The following is a 16,158-nucleotide window of genomic DNA, read 5'->3' on the forward strand; positions in this document are numbered from 1 at the left end:
TTGTTTTCTAACTACACCACACCCTTCCTCCGCTTTCCCTCACATTTCCTCCCTACCTCTCCTTAATCTGAGTTCAGATTAAACTACTTCCAAGTGATAATGAGAAGCCAGTTTGACCTCAGAGGTTTATAAATCCCAGGTTTCCTCCCCGAGACCTGCAGACAGTGGGGGAGTCGGCAGCACCCTTCTCTTATCAATCCACACACTTATTCCTGTCAGGGGCCGCCCGGACCCCGGCCGCCTTGTGAACAGTTGTTGTGTGTTGCGTTCTCTCCGGTGCAGGCAGATGCTCGGCCTCCACAGTCAACTTGCCAAGACAGGTGGACCCTGTCATTAACAACAGGCTATCCAAGTCCTCTGCTACGCTCTGGAACTCCCCTAACAGAAGTAAGGACGAGCCGACGTCACTGTCCGCCAGGCTTCCTCCTCCCTCCCTATTCACCTGCCTCCACCCCCCCCCCCACCCTAATCTGGTTTTTGGTTTTCTTTCTGATTATAACTGTCGTCTGTGGTGACCTGCCTGCCTGCCTGTGCTTGGTGACTGGTCATTTACCACCTACTCCCCCCACTCTCTCGGTCTGGTATGCATCGTGGTTTTCAGTTTCAGTTGGTGGTTGTCATTGAGTTTTGTTCAGCCTCCCTCCACCTCGACGTCACTGAGCATTTTGTGATATACTTTGGTACGTGTGTTTCATCAGTTTACACGTCCGCATCTCTTCATGACACCTTCATTTTGGTTGTCTCCCTCCACTCTACTGTCGGTGCTTTGGTGTGGTGGTGGTGGTGGTGAATATTACACAGTGATGGATGCAAGTCGAGCAACTAAAAGCACATGATTGTATGATTATTCGCTGCCAGGTTTTATAATTTTTTCCCCCCCTGAGTTTCTTTTGGATGTGTAAAGGGTTTCTTGTTGTATTACTTGATACATAAACAAAACTTTGCCATTTTACTAAACAAAACATTCATATAGATTCCCAACATCAACATACAGTAAAACAAGAGAAATTTCATACATGTGTTAACTAGAAGTAGTAAATGATACTACCAAAACTGATGTGTTGTAAAATGATTAATTTGTTAGGACATCCATGTAAGGAAACAAGAAAAAAAGCCCCAGAAGGCCGGAATTATGTGTTTAATTACTACAATATCATGCCAGGTTTCCAGAAATTGATTAATGAGATAAAACAATGCACATGGAAGTACATAGTCTTAGTATAACACTTCTTTAATACATTTGATAAATACTGTAACTTGAAAACATTCCAAGATTTTTTAATAAAACTATTAATATTTCACACCAGTGTATCAATAACGTGCAACAAAAGGAGCTTTCAGGTATCAGGATATGTTCCAGTATCTGTATTTGGTCCTGCTCCTATGAACTGGTGTATTGCTACAACAAGCTAACTACTCGCGTCCGTGCTAGCAGCTGTGTGATGATGTAATTAGGCAGAGCGGTGTTCTGCATGCTAACATGCTCACATTGATTATAATAACATGCTAATGGTAAGTATGATAGATGTAATGTCATTGTAATCTTTTAAGTTAAGCATGTTAGCATGCTAACCCCTGCCATTTAGCTCTATACAGAAAGGGTGATATTACTATCATTAGTTTTGTAAATCTTAAGATGAATTAAATATTGATTTGGACCAACCATCAGACCATGCTAGCAGCATGGCTAACCACATCCACATCTTTACTGTGATACAACAATATAAAATAACATGCTCTTATCATCTGTTAAATGATGCAGAATTGTTTGCGATAAAGTCGTAATATTACAATATGTTTTAACAGCAAACAAAACAAGAACCTTAGCTTTTTTTTTTTGTCACGCTGCTGTTGTGAGGTTCATATTTAAATCGATTTAATTTAACCAGAATTGACACATGCACAAAAGCAGCACTCTTTCTCTCCGGTCGCCTCATCATGCCTCACGTGTGTCAGTAATAGGTCGTATCACCAGCCCTTCAGCCCCCAGCTCCAGTGCCGTCACAGTAGCGTTTCAGATTTCTTGCTTGGTCATGACTTATATAGATGCTTCAATATTGCAGGGAGATAGAAGGACGGTTCAGAGCTGAATCATATTTCTGCAGAGCCAGACCAGAGCTAGTGTCTCTGCCCTTGGGAGATGTTGTGTACAGTGCATCAGTGAGATAGTGGTGAGGTTAGTGATGTTGCACGGGTCCAAGCACCCATCTACATCCAGGTGAACATCAGTCACCAGGCAAACAGCGTCCTCTTGCCACATTGGAGAAAGAAGAAGAGGAGGAGGAGGTAAACCACTGTTGCCTAGCAACAGGAGGTATCCTGGTTATCTGTTAGTCATGAAACATGTTGTGAAAAGGATCTGTCCAAGATGCAGTAAAAGACTGTGCAGTTATATGATGAGCGCTGTTGTTGATAATCCAAAGACTGATTCCACCAATATGCACTATTATTATTATTATGTGTGTGTGTGTGTGTGTGTGTGTGTGTGTGTGTGTGTGTGTGTGTGTGTGGGTGTGTGTGTGTGTGTGTGTTTGTTTGTTTCTTTAACTGAGTTGGCTTATGGGGTTCAAATTCAGTGGAATCGTTCCAATGCTGTTAGAGAATTTATTAAAATATGGCACATCTTCATCAAAATCCATCCACTGCAAATATGTATTTTTCCCACTTAAAGGCCCCAATAGACAAACAGACAGACTTAAAACAAGTTTGTCTGACTAAACCACTATATTGTAGCTGTTAAGCTGTTGCCTGTCACACACTGGAACGTGTATTTTGATTTTGGTGGCTATCAGTGATTTTGGCCCAAGACAAAAGCCAAGGTTGACAAACACCTAAATGCTCCTCTCACAGCTTGGAAGTGTTTAATGTCACAGGTTTAAAGGGACCGTTTATAAAAGAAGGATGTTTCATACACATGCTAACATTCTAAAGGAAGGGCAGAGTCGATATAGTTGATACATTTTGAGAACTGCTGTATCATAACACATTTTCAAGAGAAATAGAGTCGAAAGTTGGGAAATAACATCGGGGGGACTTTGATTGAAATGCCGAGGAGTGAAGAACCAGAGGTCAGGCGTTAGGAAGCAAGTCCATCCTGCTGCTGAAGTAAAATGTGCCGCTCATAATCTGGAGCCGTCACGCACGCAGCTAAATTGAAAACTGATCGGCGAGTGGTTGTGATGATGTCATTGGTTGAAATCGGTTTCTATCTTACTTAAGCATGTGTGATATTTTGCTTTGTAGAAAGAAAAGGCAGATTTTGACATAAAAGCATAAAGAAATTACCTCTGTAAATCAGAACGTATTTTCATAGAGGCGAACAATGTGACACAATCTGAACTGGAAGGGTCGAAAAGTAATTTACATGTCAGCTCTACTTCAAGTATTGAAGTAAATGTACTAAGCTGCAGGTGCTTCTGAACTTGAGAAAATGCTGCACTGCGGTGTTTCTCTCAGTATTTCAGCTCCTGTTGAAGAAACCGGAGCCTCCTCTATGATATTCCTTGTGAAGAGTCTCGCATTTATTTTTCTCTTTCTCTCGTTATTCCCTTCGGAGGTTCTCTAGTGTTTGTCATATCATTCTGACACAGGCATCTAACAAATATTATCAGACTGATTTGATCCTGCAGGAATCAAAGACTCAAAAGCAACTTTATTCTCTGACTCAAAGTTTGCTTTGCTCATGAGAGAGTGACTTACTAGCCTGTGTGTGTTTATTCCACTCGTTACAAGACGTTGGATTATATTTTGCTGTTTTTGGATGTGGTGTTTGTTGAATTTTTATCACTCAAGAACAGTAAACACACTTATTGCTATTATATTATCAAAATGGTGTTAAGTAAGTGTCAGACTAATGCTGACCAGAAACAGTCATAAATTAAATGTGGTAAGTGATGAAAATTATCTTGGGTTTGTACCTCTGTGCTTTTCTTTCTAATGTCTGGTGCTGTAACGTCATTCACGCTTACATGACTTTCTACATATGTTGGCGTGTGTGTGAGTTCAGCGAGTAGTGGTCCGTGATCTCACTGGGTGAGTCAAAGCTCGGTAGGCGGAGCTAAAGAACCGGTTACCTTCAGACTGATGCCCAGTTTGATCATGTCATCCATGTTTTAAAGGCCAAATTCTGTTTCAGTGACCACTTATTACTGCTTTCAAGCGTTCCATCATCGTGCTCCTGCTGATATCTTTCAAGCAGTAATAATACAGACTTATTACTAATGGCCACAGGAATTACTGGTATTTTCAGCCGAGCTAAATGTAAATTAAATAGTATCGTTCTCAGTCATTCTGAAATTACTACACTTTCCTCTTCTCGGCTCAGACACTTTGACGATGCCAGGATCTTGTTGACTGCATTGATTTTTGTATTGAAAGCAAGGACATTGTGGAAATCGGATGCTCTTTGTTTGAATGTGCAGATTAAGTGGGCATAACCAGGGCCAACAGAATGTCCTGATGGTCAACGAGGGTGTTGAGAATTTAATGTTTTTTTATGCAACTACAAATACTACTTTTCCACTTGGTAGAAAAGCCACCAAAGACAACTGAAGTATCAGTATTTTCCAAGCGAGGTAGAGAATTGCAGATACCGCATCACATATGGACTCGTTTAATGAACCGCTAGAACACCGCAGTCACGGTAATGGCAGCTTTTTCTTTTTTTTCCCCAAAAACTGTGGTTCCGTGGCTCCTCCTCCTCTTGATGGATCAACCAATGAGATTATTGGTGCCAGGAGAAAAAAAAATTATTAAGTGGGGGTTCATGTGCTACTGGAAAAGTCTGGTTTCATTTCATTCACGTGCAAATAAATACGAATAAAGGTTTTACTTACCACCCAAGCGAATGAAATGTCCACAGATGTCAACATCCAGCAGCTCATGACCTGTGGATGGGATGATGTGCGTGTGTGTGTGAGTAGTGCTACATGTCCTGCTGTATAGGGTTGAATGTGTGCAGGAGAAATCAAAGAAGTGTGCGTGGAGCTGTTTGGAGTGGGTATAACCCGACACTGACTCTAACAGCACCCTCTTGTGTCAGCCCGCAGCCTGCGTCTGAGCCCGTGGGAGAGCAGGATTGTGGAACGGCTCATGACGCCCACGCTGTCCTTCCTGGCTCGCAGTCGCAGTGCCGCCACCCTCCTCAACAACAGCGATGCCCGTGAGTGTGAAAGCCCGTCCAGAACTTTGTGTTCAGGGAAGCCACCCTCGTGTGTCTGCACAACGTTGCAGTGTGTAGGAATCAGACACTCTGGACAGTTGTCTGGTTTTTTTTTTGTTCTTTCTCTGTTTTATATAACTGGATGGTGGTATTTGTTTTGATTGGCAGCAAAGATGCTCTGTTGACTGTTATTTTATCATTGAATGTAGTATAAATTTTAAACTTGATAGATTTTACACCATAATACAGCCTTTTGAAAAGCAGAGTGCTGATTGTGTTCAAATAAAACAAACCCAAAATAGTTGATCTAAGATGACATAAAACAGAGAAAAGCAGAAAAAAACTCAGAATCTTCACTCTGCGAAAATCATGTACAATGTTGCTTTTCATTTACAACTTAAAATTTCCAAAAAGATGTTGTCATATTCCTTTTTTGTCAAAGTATCTGTCCAACCCCAAATATATTCAATATGACAAAGGTAAAGAGCAGAAAATCGCATCATAAACCATGATTTTACCATAATTGTACTGCTTTTATACTTATTCTCTCTCCTCCTCTTGTGTACGACTTTTTTTGGTTCATTGGTCATTGTTAAAACTGCAAATGAGAAATTAGTAAAAAAAAAGCTAACATAGTGTAGCTTAGCGAAAAGCAGCAAAACGCAGTAGCCTTTTTTTATCATTGTTAAGCTTCTCTTTCCTCCAGCATAAATGATGAATCAATGAGCGGAAATAAGATCAGTGCTGTTGTAAACAAGAGAGGTTCAGTTTCTGCCGTAGATGTGAATTGTTTCACAATAGTCTCCTAGCATGTCATGTGCGTCGCTTGATCTCAGATGTTTTATGTCACTCTGCATGTGGTGTGTGAACGTGTGTGTGTGCATGGACCCTGACCTCGGCCCTGCCGGCGTTCTCTGCATGTTCATGTGCTATTCAGACTCTCACCACTGCTCCCGTTCAGCCTCAGCCAGCCCACTGAACGCCTGCTCCCACCACCCGCACCAGAACGCTGCCGAGCGCTGGAGGGTCTCCTCCGCCAGCACGCCGGACATCACCCAGCGGCAGCGTCGACGGAACTCCACACCGGTAAGCTGCCTAGATACTGTTTACACTGTGTGCGTGATAATTCTCACGCTGACAGATAGAATTCATTAGATTGATGCAACCAAAAAACAAAATCAGAGGTTCCGATTTAGAAGCCGTTCTCCAGATGTACAAAACTAGTTTAGCACTGACAGGTGAAAGACAGATAAGATTGTTCTAGCAGGTTAAAGATATGTAACTTGTACAGTGTCTTCAAAACGAGTTTGACGTTTTGAGATTGCTCTTCTTATGTAGATGCTCAATTTTAATGTAACCTATACCATAAAATATGACACCAGCAGTCCATGAGGTTGCCAGCCAACCTGTAGAGACAAGGAAGTTACTGATCCTGCAAAGAAATCCTCTTTTAAATGGACTGATTTTACACAGCCCATTGATGCAAACACACTGATGGCTGCCACACAAGGTACCAAAGCGGCTCTGAAGACACGTCCACCCAGATGAAAGGGAAGCGTGGCATTCAAGATTGAGACAGCCACTCTACCTCCTCAGCCACGCCGTCCCTACTAGTCAGTTCTATAAATGCTGGTTGGTGGATTAACCAGAGCGAAGATAGCTGGTTTCAGCCTGTGTGCCAAGCTAAGCTAACCAGCTGTTAGCTGGCTCGGGAAAATTCATAAAAAATGAATGAGGAAAGTGCCTCTTAATTTGTTGGTAAACGCCTTAGCTCTAACCAAAAGGAAATAGTACTTTTCACATGAATATTAATGTATTTCTTAAGTGTCCACATGCAAAAAACCCGTCCCCAACAGTCTACTGGTGAAGTGAATCTCAGTGGTGGTGCGATTAAATGCCACGTCAATTCAAAGATGCGAGCAGAAACAGGCAGTTGTATTCTTGCCAAGTACTGATGAAGGACAACGTGTGCAATAAATTGTATCACAAAAACTTCAATTTGAGAAAATGATGTCTAAGTATTTGAGGCACTGTTCTTTCCAAGGTGGACAAAAAGAAGAAAGAGAAGAAAGACAAGGAGCGGGAGAATGAAAAAGAAAAGAGCGCTCTCACGAAAGAGAAAGTGCAGAAGAGGAGACAGACGGCATCACCCACAACCACAACCCAGAGACCCCAGCCAGAGACCAGGTAGGCTCATGTAGCCCAATAATGTAAGTGACTGCAAACAAGACTGACTCATCCTTGAAGCAGGAGAAGTGTGTCAGGCTTTATCCCTGGAGCAGGTTAATGTCTAACAGATGGTCCAACACGCTGTAATCTAACTACTAATAGAGAGGCTGCTGGACACCATTCATGCGGGCCAGTCTGGCAGGAGCAGAGTGAGGAGTGCTCAGGCAGAATGGTCCCTCCTCTCATGTTACCCCCCCCCCCCCCCCCACACACACACACACAGCCAAAGAGTCACATCAACCCAACGCTGCGCTTCAGATCGAGTCTCTCCAACCTTCCTCCTGACCTAGTTGTGTTTTATGTGCAGCACCTGAAACCTCATCACCTTCCTCATCTCATGTGACTCTGGTTCTCCTGCTTATATTTCACCTCTCCTGCTGTCTCTTCTCTAATCATCAGCAGCCTGAAGCGCAAAAACAGACCCCCATCACCTGCAGCCCCCAAAAGTCGGCCCCTATCCCCCTTGGTGCCATCAACGGCCCCCAAGACACCCACAGGAAAGAAGACACCACCTCCTGGCAACAAGACCCGACCCAAAAGGGCTCAGACGCCCGCAAGGGTTCAGCCCCAGACGGTCACTACGGTCGCTGTGGAAACAGGCCATGAACCTCAGCAGCCTCAAACTCCAGAAGAGAAAAAGAGTGAGTGTGGTTGCCATGGGGATGGTTTCCAGTCATCAAGGTGACATTGAGGTTTTTGGCTGACTTTCATGTTGCTGAGAGTGAACACACGCTGATAACCCCCCTGCAGTCTCTCTCTTTTATGTCCTCACTGTGGCTGTTTAACAGGGAGACATTCATACCTGAAAATAGAAAACGGAATGTTAAACTAGTTACATGATTTTGGTATCTTCTGTTATTTTCCTCTGCTTCTATTTTTTGTATTTGTATATTTCTGACATTTGTGCTTTTCTGGATTTGTTTTGATTACTATGAAAATTAGTACAAGCTTCCCTTCAAGTCACGGGAATGTCTAAGACTTGTAAACATCACTTGTTCTGTCTTTTCTCTCTCTTGTATAGACTCGGGTAATGTTCCTGCCATCGTTGTGTCCTCTGTACCGGTCACACCTCCTTCTCTCAGCCCGCCGGTTGTAGTAGCAGCATCCTTGCGAAGTGACGAGCCTGCTGCACCAGCTGCCTCTCCAGCAGCGAACGCCACCAGTAATCCTGCTCCTTCCAGTAAACCTGCAACACCTGCCACCCCTGCCGCCGCAGCCACCGCTCCAGCTGCACAAGCTTCACCAGCCACACCGGCCAGCAAGCCATCAGCAGGCACCAACAACCCAGAGGAGGCGGCTCGTGTCCTAGCAGAGAAACGCAGACAAGCCCGAGAGCAGCGGGAGAGGGAGGAGCAAGAGCGCCTGGAGCAGGAGCACAAGAACAGGTCTGAGGCTCACTGACAATTGAATATCACTCGCATCTAACTTCTTAATCTCAGCAGAGTTGGGGCTTTGTAACGCCCGCTGAGGCCCTTTCTCTGCCCTTTCTCTGCCAGTAGAGTATCCTGTATGTAAAATACACATTTCATCTTTTTAGGATCCTGAGGGAGGAGGCGATGGCTCGCGAGGCTGAGGAGAGGAAGCGTAGAGAGGAGGAGGCCCGATTCATGGCTGAGCAGCAACGTCTGAGAGACGAAGCCCAGCGAGTTCTAGAGGAGAAGGAGGCTCAGGAGAGGGCCAAAGCTGAGCTGTTGCTGCAGAAACAGGTAAGTGATGGATGGAGAGAACCAGGAAGTCGACACAGATACAGGGAATGAGGTCTTTAGCTGGTTCCATTCAGGATCATTGAACATTGGTTTCCACTAGCAAACTGGCCCGCATCTCCTCCATTAATATCAAGGAGAACTCATAATGGACAATGCACAAAGCTGTTGAATGATGCCTACCGATGTTGTAATGGTTTGCACTGGAATAAACACCTACCTTTTGGTTTTGGCTGGGACCAACTATTCAAGTTCCAAAACAATTTATTTTTGGGGGACATACAGTTTGAAAGTTGTAGGTACCTGTTCTCTGTTGGAGAACAAAGGACATTAAATGTTAAAAGTTCATGTTTGTGGTTTCAGAGGTCATTTGACCCTGCTAGACTAGCATTCTCCATCAGCTGATAAGAGCTAAATTAAAGGTAATATGTGCAGTTTTCGGGGAGGGGGCTTGTTTACATTCACGGGAACAAAACACATTCACTCTACATGTAATTCTTAGCATCTGGAACCAAACTTAATCCTAGAATTTCCTTGTAGACAAAACTTCAGACCCCTCTGTTGTGAGCAACTGCAATGGAACGCTAACTTTTCAAGTAATATTCCAGGGACCCAGTCGTCCTCTTAAAAAAGTTTTTTTTTAAATCTCAGTTATGAATATATTCATTAAAAAATGTTCACCTCTTTGACACACCAAAGTCACAAAGGGTATCTTTAAATGGAATGTCTTTTTGTGTCAGATTTTAAGGAACTTTACTGTAAAAATCAACGATCTGTAAAAGGTTTTACCAGACTGCTCAACACCCGGTTCTTAATCACGGAGACCCATTATCACGTCTTATAAAGAGTAAATACTACTGCAACCGAAACCCTTAAATTTTCCATTAAGGGTCATGAATCCCTGTGATCCCCACATGCTGTAAACCCACTTACCATCTGGGCAGATTAATGCATAGAAGGATAGCGAATCCAAACGTCAGGCAGCGGTCGGACTGTCTGGCATCTGGGCAGATTAAAAGAGGTGAATATGTGCTGCTGTCACGGATGATGTGTGTCATGCATGAGCCCTACTAGTCAGAGGCCCCTTGTCTGCCCGGGCAGATGCCAGCTGGTGACCTCCATAATGGTGATGAGCAGAGGCTGAGGGAGCCATTGTGATCGGGGGGATAGTGACAGGCCTGTGTTGCCTCTGTCTCGATCATTGGGCTCTGCAGTGGGCTGATAGTCGGATAAGCAGCGTCAGTATACGCCATGCCTGAAGCGCTCAGCTATGCTCGACTCCCCTTTTTTCCCCTCAATAGATCCATTGTTTCACCCTGACAGCACACTCGCTTGAGACTAGGATGGCCTCATATTTTTAGGTCCAAGAGTTGTGCTAGCTGTCTGAAAATGTATGCGAACATTTAACGTCTACCCGGGAAACCAAATGTGGTATTTCCACTCTGTCGGTGGTTTGCAGCAGGTTGTATCTGGGTTGACAGATGTGATCCATGCACGCATCATAATTTAACAGCTATCACTGACTTCAACGCATCTGCTTGCTTGGTGTTGAGGAGAAATGCTTCGTGAACCATGTAATTGAGTTACTTGCATACTATCAACCCTGGCCTGGAGGCTGCAGGGCTGACATGGCGTGTGCTGCCCCCTGCTGGTGGAAAATGACGCTATCCAGGCTTTCACACTTTAAGGTGTGTTTTGTTATAGAAGTAGGGGGAAAGTTATTTTTTTCCATAAAACCTTGCAATTGATTTGTTAAACTCATTTCTGAATTAAGTTTGTTTCAGCTTCTCTCAGAACACCTGAAACCTGAGTCGACACCTGAAACCTTTTCAACTAATCTAACTGGTTTTTCTGATTTTTAAAGAAAAATCAAAAGCTAAATATAACCACAACAATTGTGCTGTTGTACCTTACTTTGCACAAATGCGTCTGCTTAACACCTGAGTTGCTGAAATAGGTGAACAGGTGAGGGACGGATGCAGAAGCACCATCCCCAGAGGTTCCCTGGCTCACGGTTATGAGGTGAACTTGATATGAGCCCTGACTGTGTGATCGGGCCGCTTGCTCTCTATGTGGTTCTCGGTGGGAATTTCTATGAGTGCAGCTAAGGTAGCGTCCTGTCTACCATCTACTACACCACATTTGCATTTCTCAGCTCCCTTTATATCAGATTTCTACCCCCCCCCCCCCCACACACACACACACAGGCACGCGCGCACACACACAAACACACACACACACACACACACACACAGAGAGTGATTGGCTGGCTCATTGGTTTTAGACTCTTTGTATTTTCATGTTTGTTTGCTTCATATTAATGTTGTTTTTTAATGTGTGTTTTTTTTCCCAGAGGGAGGAAGCAGAAGCTAAAGCCCGCGAAGAGGCCGAGCAGCAGCGCATAGAGAGGGAGAAGCACTTCCAGAAGGAAGAGCAGGAGCGACTGGAGAGAAAGAAGGTGAGGACTTTAGGAAGTCACTGCAGAGTCCATCCGTCTGTCTGAAAAACACAAAGCTGACTTCTCTCTGTCTGATCTGTGTAGCGCCTGGAGGAGATCATGAAGAGGACTCGAAAAAGTGATGCGGGAGAGAAGGTTTGTGTGACTCCTCATACACACACTCGAATAAACGAGCCTTTCTCTGGTAAAATAACAACCACCTTCTTGCTCTTCACAGAAAGACGTGAAGGCGTCTCCACAGGTGAATGGCAAGGACACAGAGCTCAGCAAAGGTAACTGTCACATCTCATCATTAGATGCTTTTTGTTGTAGAAATGATAAAAGAATAATATTAAATATCCTCTGTCGCAGCTGAAAACCTGTTGAGTCCTGGCACGGCGGTCCAAAGCCCCGTTGTAAATGGAGTCCAGCCTGCCAGTCACCAGAACGGCGTCTCAGCTAATGGCGAGGCGGCTGACTTTGAGGAGATCATCCAGCTGAACAGCAGCAGTAACCCGGCACAAACCCAGAGCGGCCTGGGCAGTGACCCTTCATTCGAGGGAGGAGAACCTTTCCTGATGAAAACGGGCCCAATGAAGCCTCAGCACGTCGCAGGTACAGCACCACGACTGTGATGACAGCACAGACACCACAGAGTGAGAGCTGGACGGCCCACCTCTGATCAGAGGGGAGCTTTGCCCGCTGCAATAAAACAAAATTAACTTTATTTTACAGTAAAAATGACACTTAGAAGTCAAAAATATCAATATTACCACCAGCAGCATTATCATTGTTTTTATGGACTTTTCTTTCTTACATTTTATACCTACAGAATTTTTACAAGCATGAACAAGAAACAAGAAAAACAAAAACAAAAAATAGTTACATATTTAAATGTGCAATTTAATCTGTTTGATTTTTGTTTTTGTTTTTATCAACTCAATCTTGTTGTCCCTTATATGATCTTAAAGGAACCCCAGGTAGGAAGTTTATAAGATAAGATAAGATAATCCCTTATTCTTCCAAAGACTGGTAAATTTACAGTGTTGCAGCAGCAGATGTGGATTGCCAAGTTAGAAACATCTACAAATACATAGTGGTAAATAAATGAAGGAGCCATACTAAAAGGTAGAAAAGATGCAAAAAAGAAAGACATTTATAAATACTATATATATGCATACATTTTACTGTTACACAAGAGGTGTGTCTTAATTGTCCTTTCTACTATTAATATCTGTTATTGTTTTGGCGCCCTTGGGTCACATGACCTCGGAGCAATTGAAAACCATGAATGAATTTTGCAGTTAAAAGAATTCAAATAAAGTAGATATTTCAGTAAAATGAAGTAGAAAGAGCCAGCTGTGACCTTTTATTTGCCCTGTCTGGTGATGGTTTAGAGTCGTGAGGTCACATGACATGGACACTATTGAATGTTGTCGTAAACATCACATCTAATTTGATGGCGAGTTGAAAACAGCTTGTCTCTGTTGTCTCACCTTCTCTCCTGTCCCCTTCTGCAGAGGTCCTGTGAGTCTGCCCCCACACCCACACACCCCGACCCCCTCCCCCCCATCCCCGCCCACATTCACGGAGCCTTACGTCTCTGAGCTGATGAGATTGATGCCACACCACAGCCACTTATAAAACAGTGTGCCAAATGAACAGTCGGAACTGCGCCGATTTCACCACGACATCCGGTATCTGACGCAGATGACGAAAAACGGGAGGAGATGCCTGGAAAACAAACATCCAAATGACTTAAGAAAAAAAAAAAATAAAAAAAAAGAAGAAAAAGAAACAAGTATTCTCTGTCTTTGCCGCGTGTTATGGTGCAGCATTTGTCAAGTTTTACTGAAATGTCACATGCAGATTTTATGGTGCACCTTAAAGATGACTGCCTATGTAACAAATTTTAGAAAATACAGTATAAGACCCTGGAAATACATAATATTTGACAATGGTTGTTATTATTATTGTTGTTATGATATTGTTATCTTGAGTTGAACAGTGTGTGTGTGTGTGTGTGTGTGTGTGTGTGTGTGTGTGCGTGTGCGTGTTTGTTGTTTTCGTCTTGAACTATTGAGTTATTTAACATGCGGAGCAGCGTGAGGACTGGCCACAGACAGTGTATGTAAATGTATCATGAGCCTGGCTGCTTGGGCCTCCTGTTGCAGGGGATCTGTGAAATAAAGCTTTATGAAAGGGAACGAGAGTGTCCGTTTATATCCTCCCACCCTTTCAGTCTGCTGCTAATAGAAGTATATTGGGTATTGCGTTACGGTATGGAAATAAAGCTGTGCCCTTTCAGCCTGTGCTGTGTAAATTTGAGAGACTTCAAGATCAGGGCTTTTCTATTTATACCAGAAGTAACTGACATTTTTACCCTTCTTTTGTGTTTTTTTTTTTTTTGTTGTCGTCGTTGTTGTTAAATTTTTTTGTTTTGTGGCTTGTTTGACGCGAAGATGTTACAGTTCTGGTTGAAGTACGAGTCAGTAGTTAAAAGCGGTTTTAGTCTCCGTTGGTTCCAGTAGATGGCAGTCTAGGGAAGTTGACTACTTTGTTCCTTTTTCTGCACACAAGCGCTGTACAACTCCCGAAGTTCATGTGTTTATAGCAAAACTCATAGTCCAAGACATTCTCCATTTTATTCTTTTAGTTTCTGGAAGCATTGTTGTTGAATTCGGCAACAATAACAAACCAACTTAAGTTAGTTGGAAAACCAGTCAGTTTCAGTTTTCTCTCCAGAGGTGTAATATTAATGCAGTGGTGGACAGTAATAGAGAAGAAATACTTTACTTACTCATTAATTAATCATTACTTTGATTGTTGGTAGTATTTTCCCGCATCTGTAATTTAGATTATTCAGTCCTGGGTGTGCTTTATACAGTACTTCACTACAGATTCCTCCAACTGGTTTATTGTCATTTTCATTTCATAAGTTAAATTGTTCTGCACCAGAAAAGTATGATTGATGACTGGTGTAGAAAAGTTTGATAGTGATACAGGATGTGGAAAATATAAGTGTGTATTTTTGTTACATTCGGAGCAAACTAGTTTTAGTCTCACTGTGACACTAAAACTCTCACTTGGGGGTAAGTGTGCCCTCTTTACATCATCTGGTGACTCAGTGAGTGTAATCTGAGTGTACGTATGCACAATAAACGCAGAAACGGGACAGGATGTTTAACAGGTATAATTTATCCATCCATCCATCGTCATCTTCCGCTTATTCCTACACATTAAGGGTCGCGGGGGGGCTGGAGCCTATCCCAGCGTCAACGGGCGAGAGGCGGGATTCACCCTGGACAGGTCGCCAGTCCATCACAGGGCCAACACATAGAGACAGACAACCATTCACACTCACAGTCACACCTACAGTCAATTTAGAGTATCAATCAGCCTCGTCCCCTCTTGATGTCTTTGGACTGTGGGAGGAAGCTGGAGTACCAGAGAGAACCCACACAGACACGGGGAGAACATGGAGACTCACACAGACAGATCCCGTGCTGGAGCCGGGACTCGAACCCGGAACCTTCTTGCTGTGAGGCCACAGTGCTGACCACTGCACCACCGTGCAGCCTAGGTATAATTTATATTTAAAAAAATAAAGTTATGTGCTTCAACTGTTATTTAATATTTATCGTGTGTACTCATACAGTAGACAAACCCAAAGAGTGGAGCAGACAAATATGAGAGTAGCTTTTGTTCTGGGATGGAGATGAGGTACTGTCGTCTCTGGCTTGGATTACTGGGCCTCAGGAGTCACGGATCGCTTACTTGGATCATTAAAAGTTGATTACTGGATTTTGTAACATGTTTTTGATTACTGAAGCACTGAAGATATCTCGGGGGGTTTATTTCATGCATAAAAAGACTGAAAATGTCCACACATGAACCCTGTGTTCAGTAACAGGCTGTGTGTGTTGGCTGGGCTTGTGTTTGCAATGAGAAGTGGACTGACCACAGCCAACGGATCAAAGGTGCGCCGTGGATTTGCTCACCACTCGCTATGATACACCCTCGCATTCAAATATGAGAGGCCTTGTGGTGGCTTGTTTTTTCCCTTCGTTCTTTGGTGGTTGCACTTGTCACAGAGGCGCTAGCATATCGAATGTCTAGCAAAATACACAGGAGCTTGTTTAACTGTGACCACACTGCCACCTGGCATTGGGACGTGATTGGGCAGCGGGCGCGGGGGGGGGGGGGCATGCTGTGCTGTTTGTATCTGTTTGCTTCGGTGATTTTATAATTAGAAAGCTTATTTCTCATACAAACCAAAGCTGCCCACAGAGAGTCTCCATCACACGTCTTTTAGAAGAAGGAGACCCTGTTTACTTCTGTTTACATAGTAATGTGACTGGGTAGGCTGATGCTCAGGATCCCTAGAGGATGATTCATTACACACTTGGTGATTGCCCGACGTTCCCTCTGGCACCACCATGACTTGCGACAACTACTTTTACAACATCTTTTATGTTTTTTGGTGCAGATTTTTTTTAATGCACCAAAAAACATTATCAGATCATAATTTAACTTTGTTTTTTTCTATTTGCCTTTCAACAGGGATGTGACAAGAGTTTTTGAGACTTGTGACCTTTTTTGAGGCCCCCAGTACAGAGTCTTTGTTA

General features: G+C 43.4%; 1 protein-coding gene across 6 annotated transcripts in view; it reads left to right on the top strand.

Moving 5' to 3' along the window:
- The window catches only part of LOC147240800 (uncharacterized), a 34,953-nt gene extending 20,628 nt beyond the window's left edge, over positions 1-14,325 (top strand). For 2 of the 6 annotated variants that reach the window (XM_086193809.1, XM_086193810.1), the window contains 11 exons: positions 5,042-5,161; positions 6,099-6,247; positions 7,206-7,348; positions 7,790-8,031; positions 8,412-8,775; positions 8,928-9,096; positions 11,447-11,551; positions 11,636-11,686; positions 11,769-11,823; positions 11,903-12,145; positions 13,051-14,322. In XM_086193809.1, coding sequence (XP_086049935.1) covers positions 5,042-5,161; positions 6,099-6,247; positions 7,206-7,348; positions 7,790-8,031; positions 8,412-8,775; positions 8,928-9,096; positions 11,447-11,551; positions 11,636-11,686; positions 11,769-11,823; positions 11,903-12,145; positions 13,051-13,061 — 1,652 coding nt within the window. In that variant the 3' untranslated portion in view covers positions 13,062-14,322. Of the gene's footprint in view, positions 1-282; positions 388-5,041; positions 5,162-6,098; positions 6,248-7,205; positions 7,349-7,789; positions 8,032-8,411; positions 8,776-8,927; positions 9,097-11,446; positions 11,552-11,635; positions 11,687-11,768; positions 11,824-11,902; positions 12,146-13,050 lie in introns of all 6 variants that reach the window. The other 4 variants (XM_086193808.1, XM_086193807.1, XM_086193806.1 and 1 more) reach the window with 4 other exon arrangements.
- Positions 14,326-16,158: the final 1,833 nt, after the last annotated feature.

The sequence above is a fragment of the Aulostomus chinensis genome, chromosome 22, assembly GCF_037954235.1.
Source record: "Aulostomus chinensis isolate RoL2024-O1b breed Wild chromosome 22, RoL_Achi_v1.0, whole genome shotgun sequence".
NCBI classification, from domain to species: domain Eukaryota; kingdom Metazoa; phylum Chordata; class Actinopteri; order Syngnathiformes; family Aulostomidae; genus Aulostomus; species Aulostomus chinensis.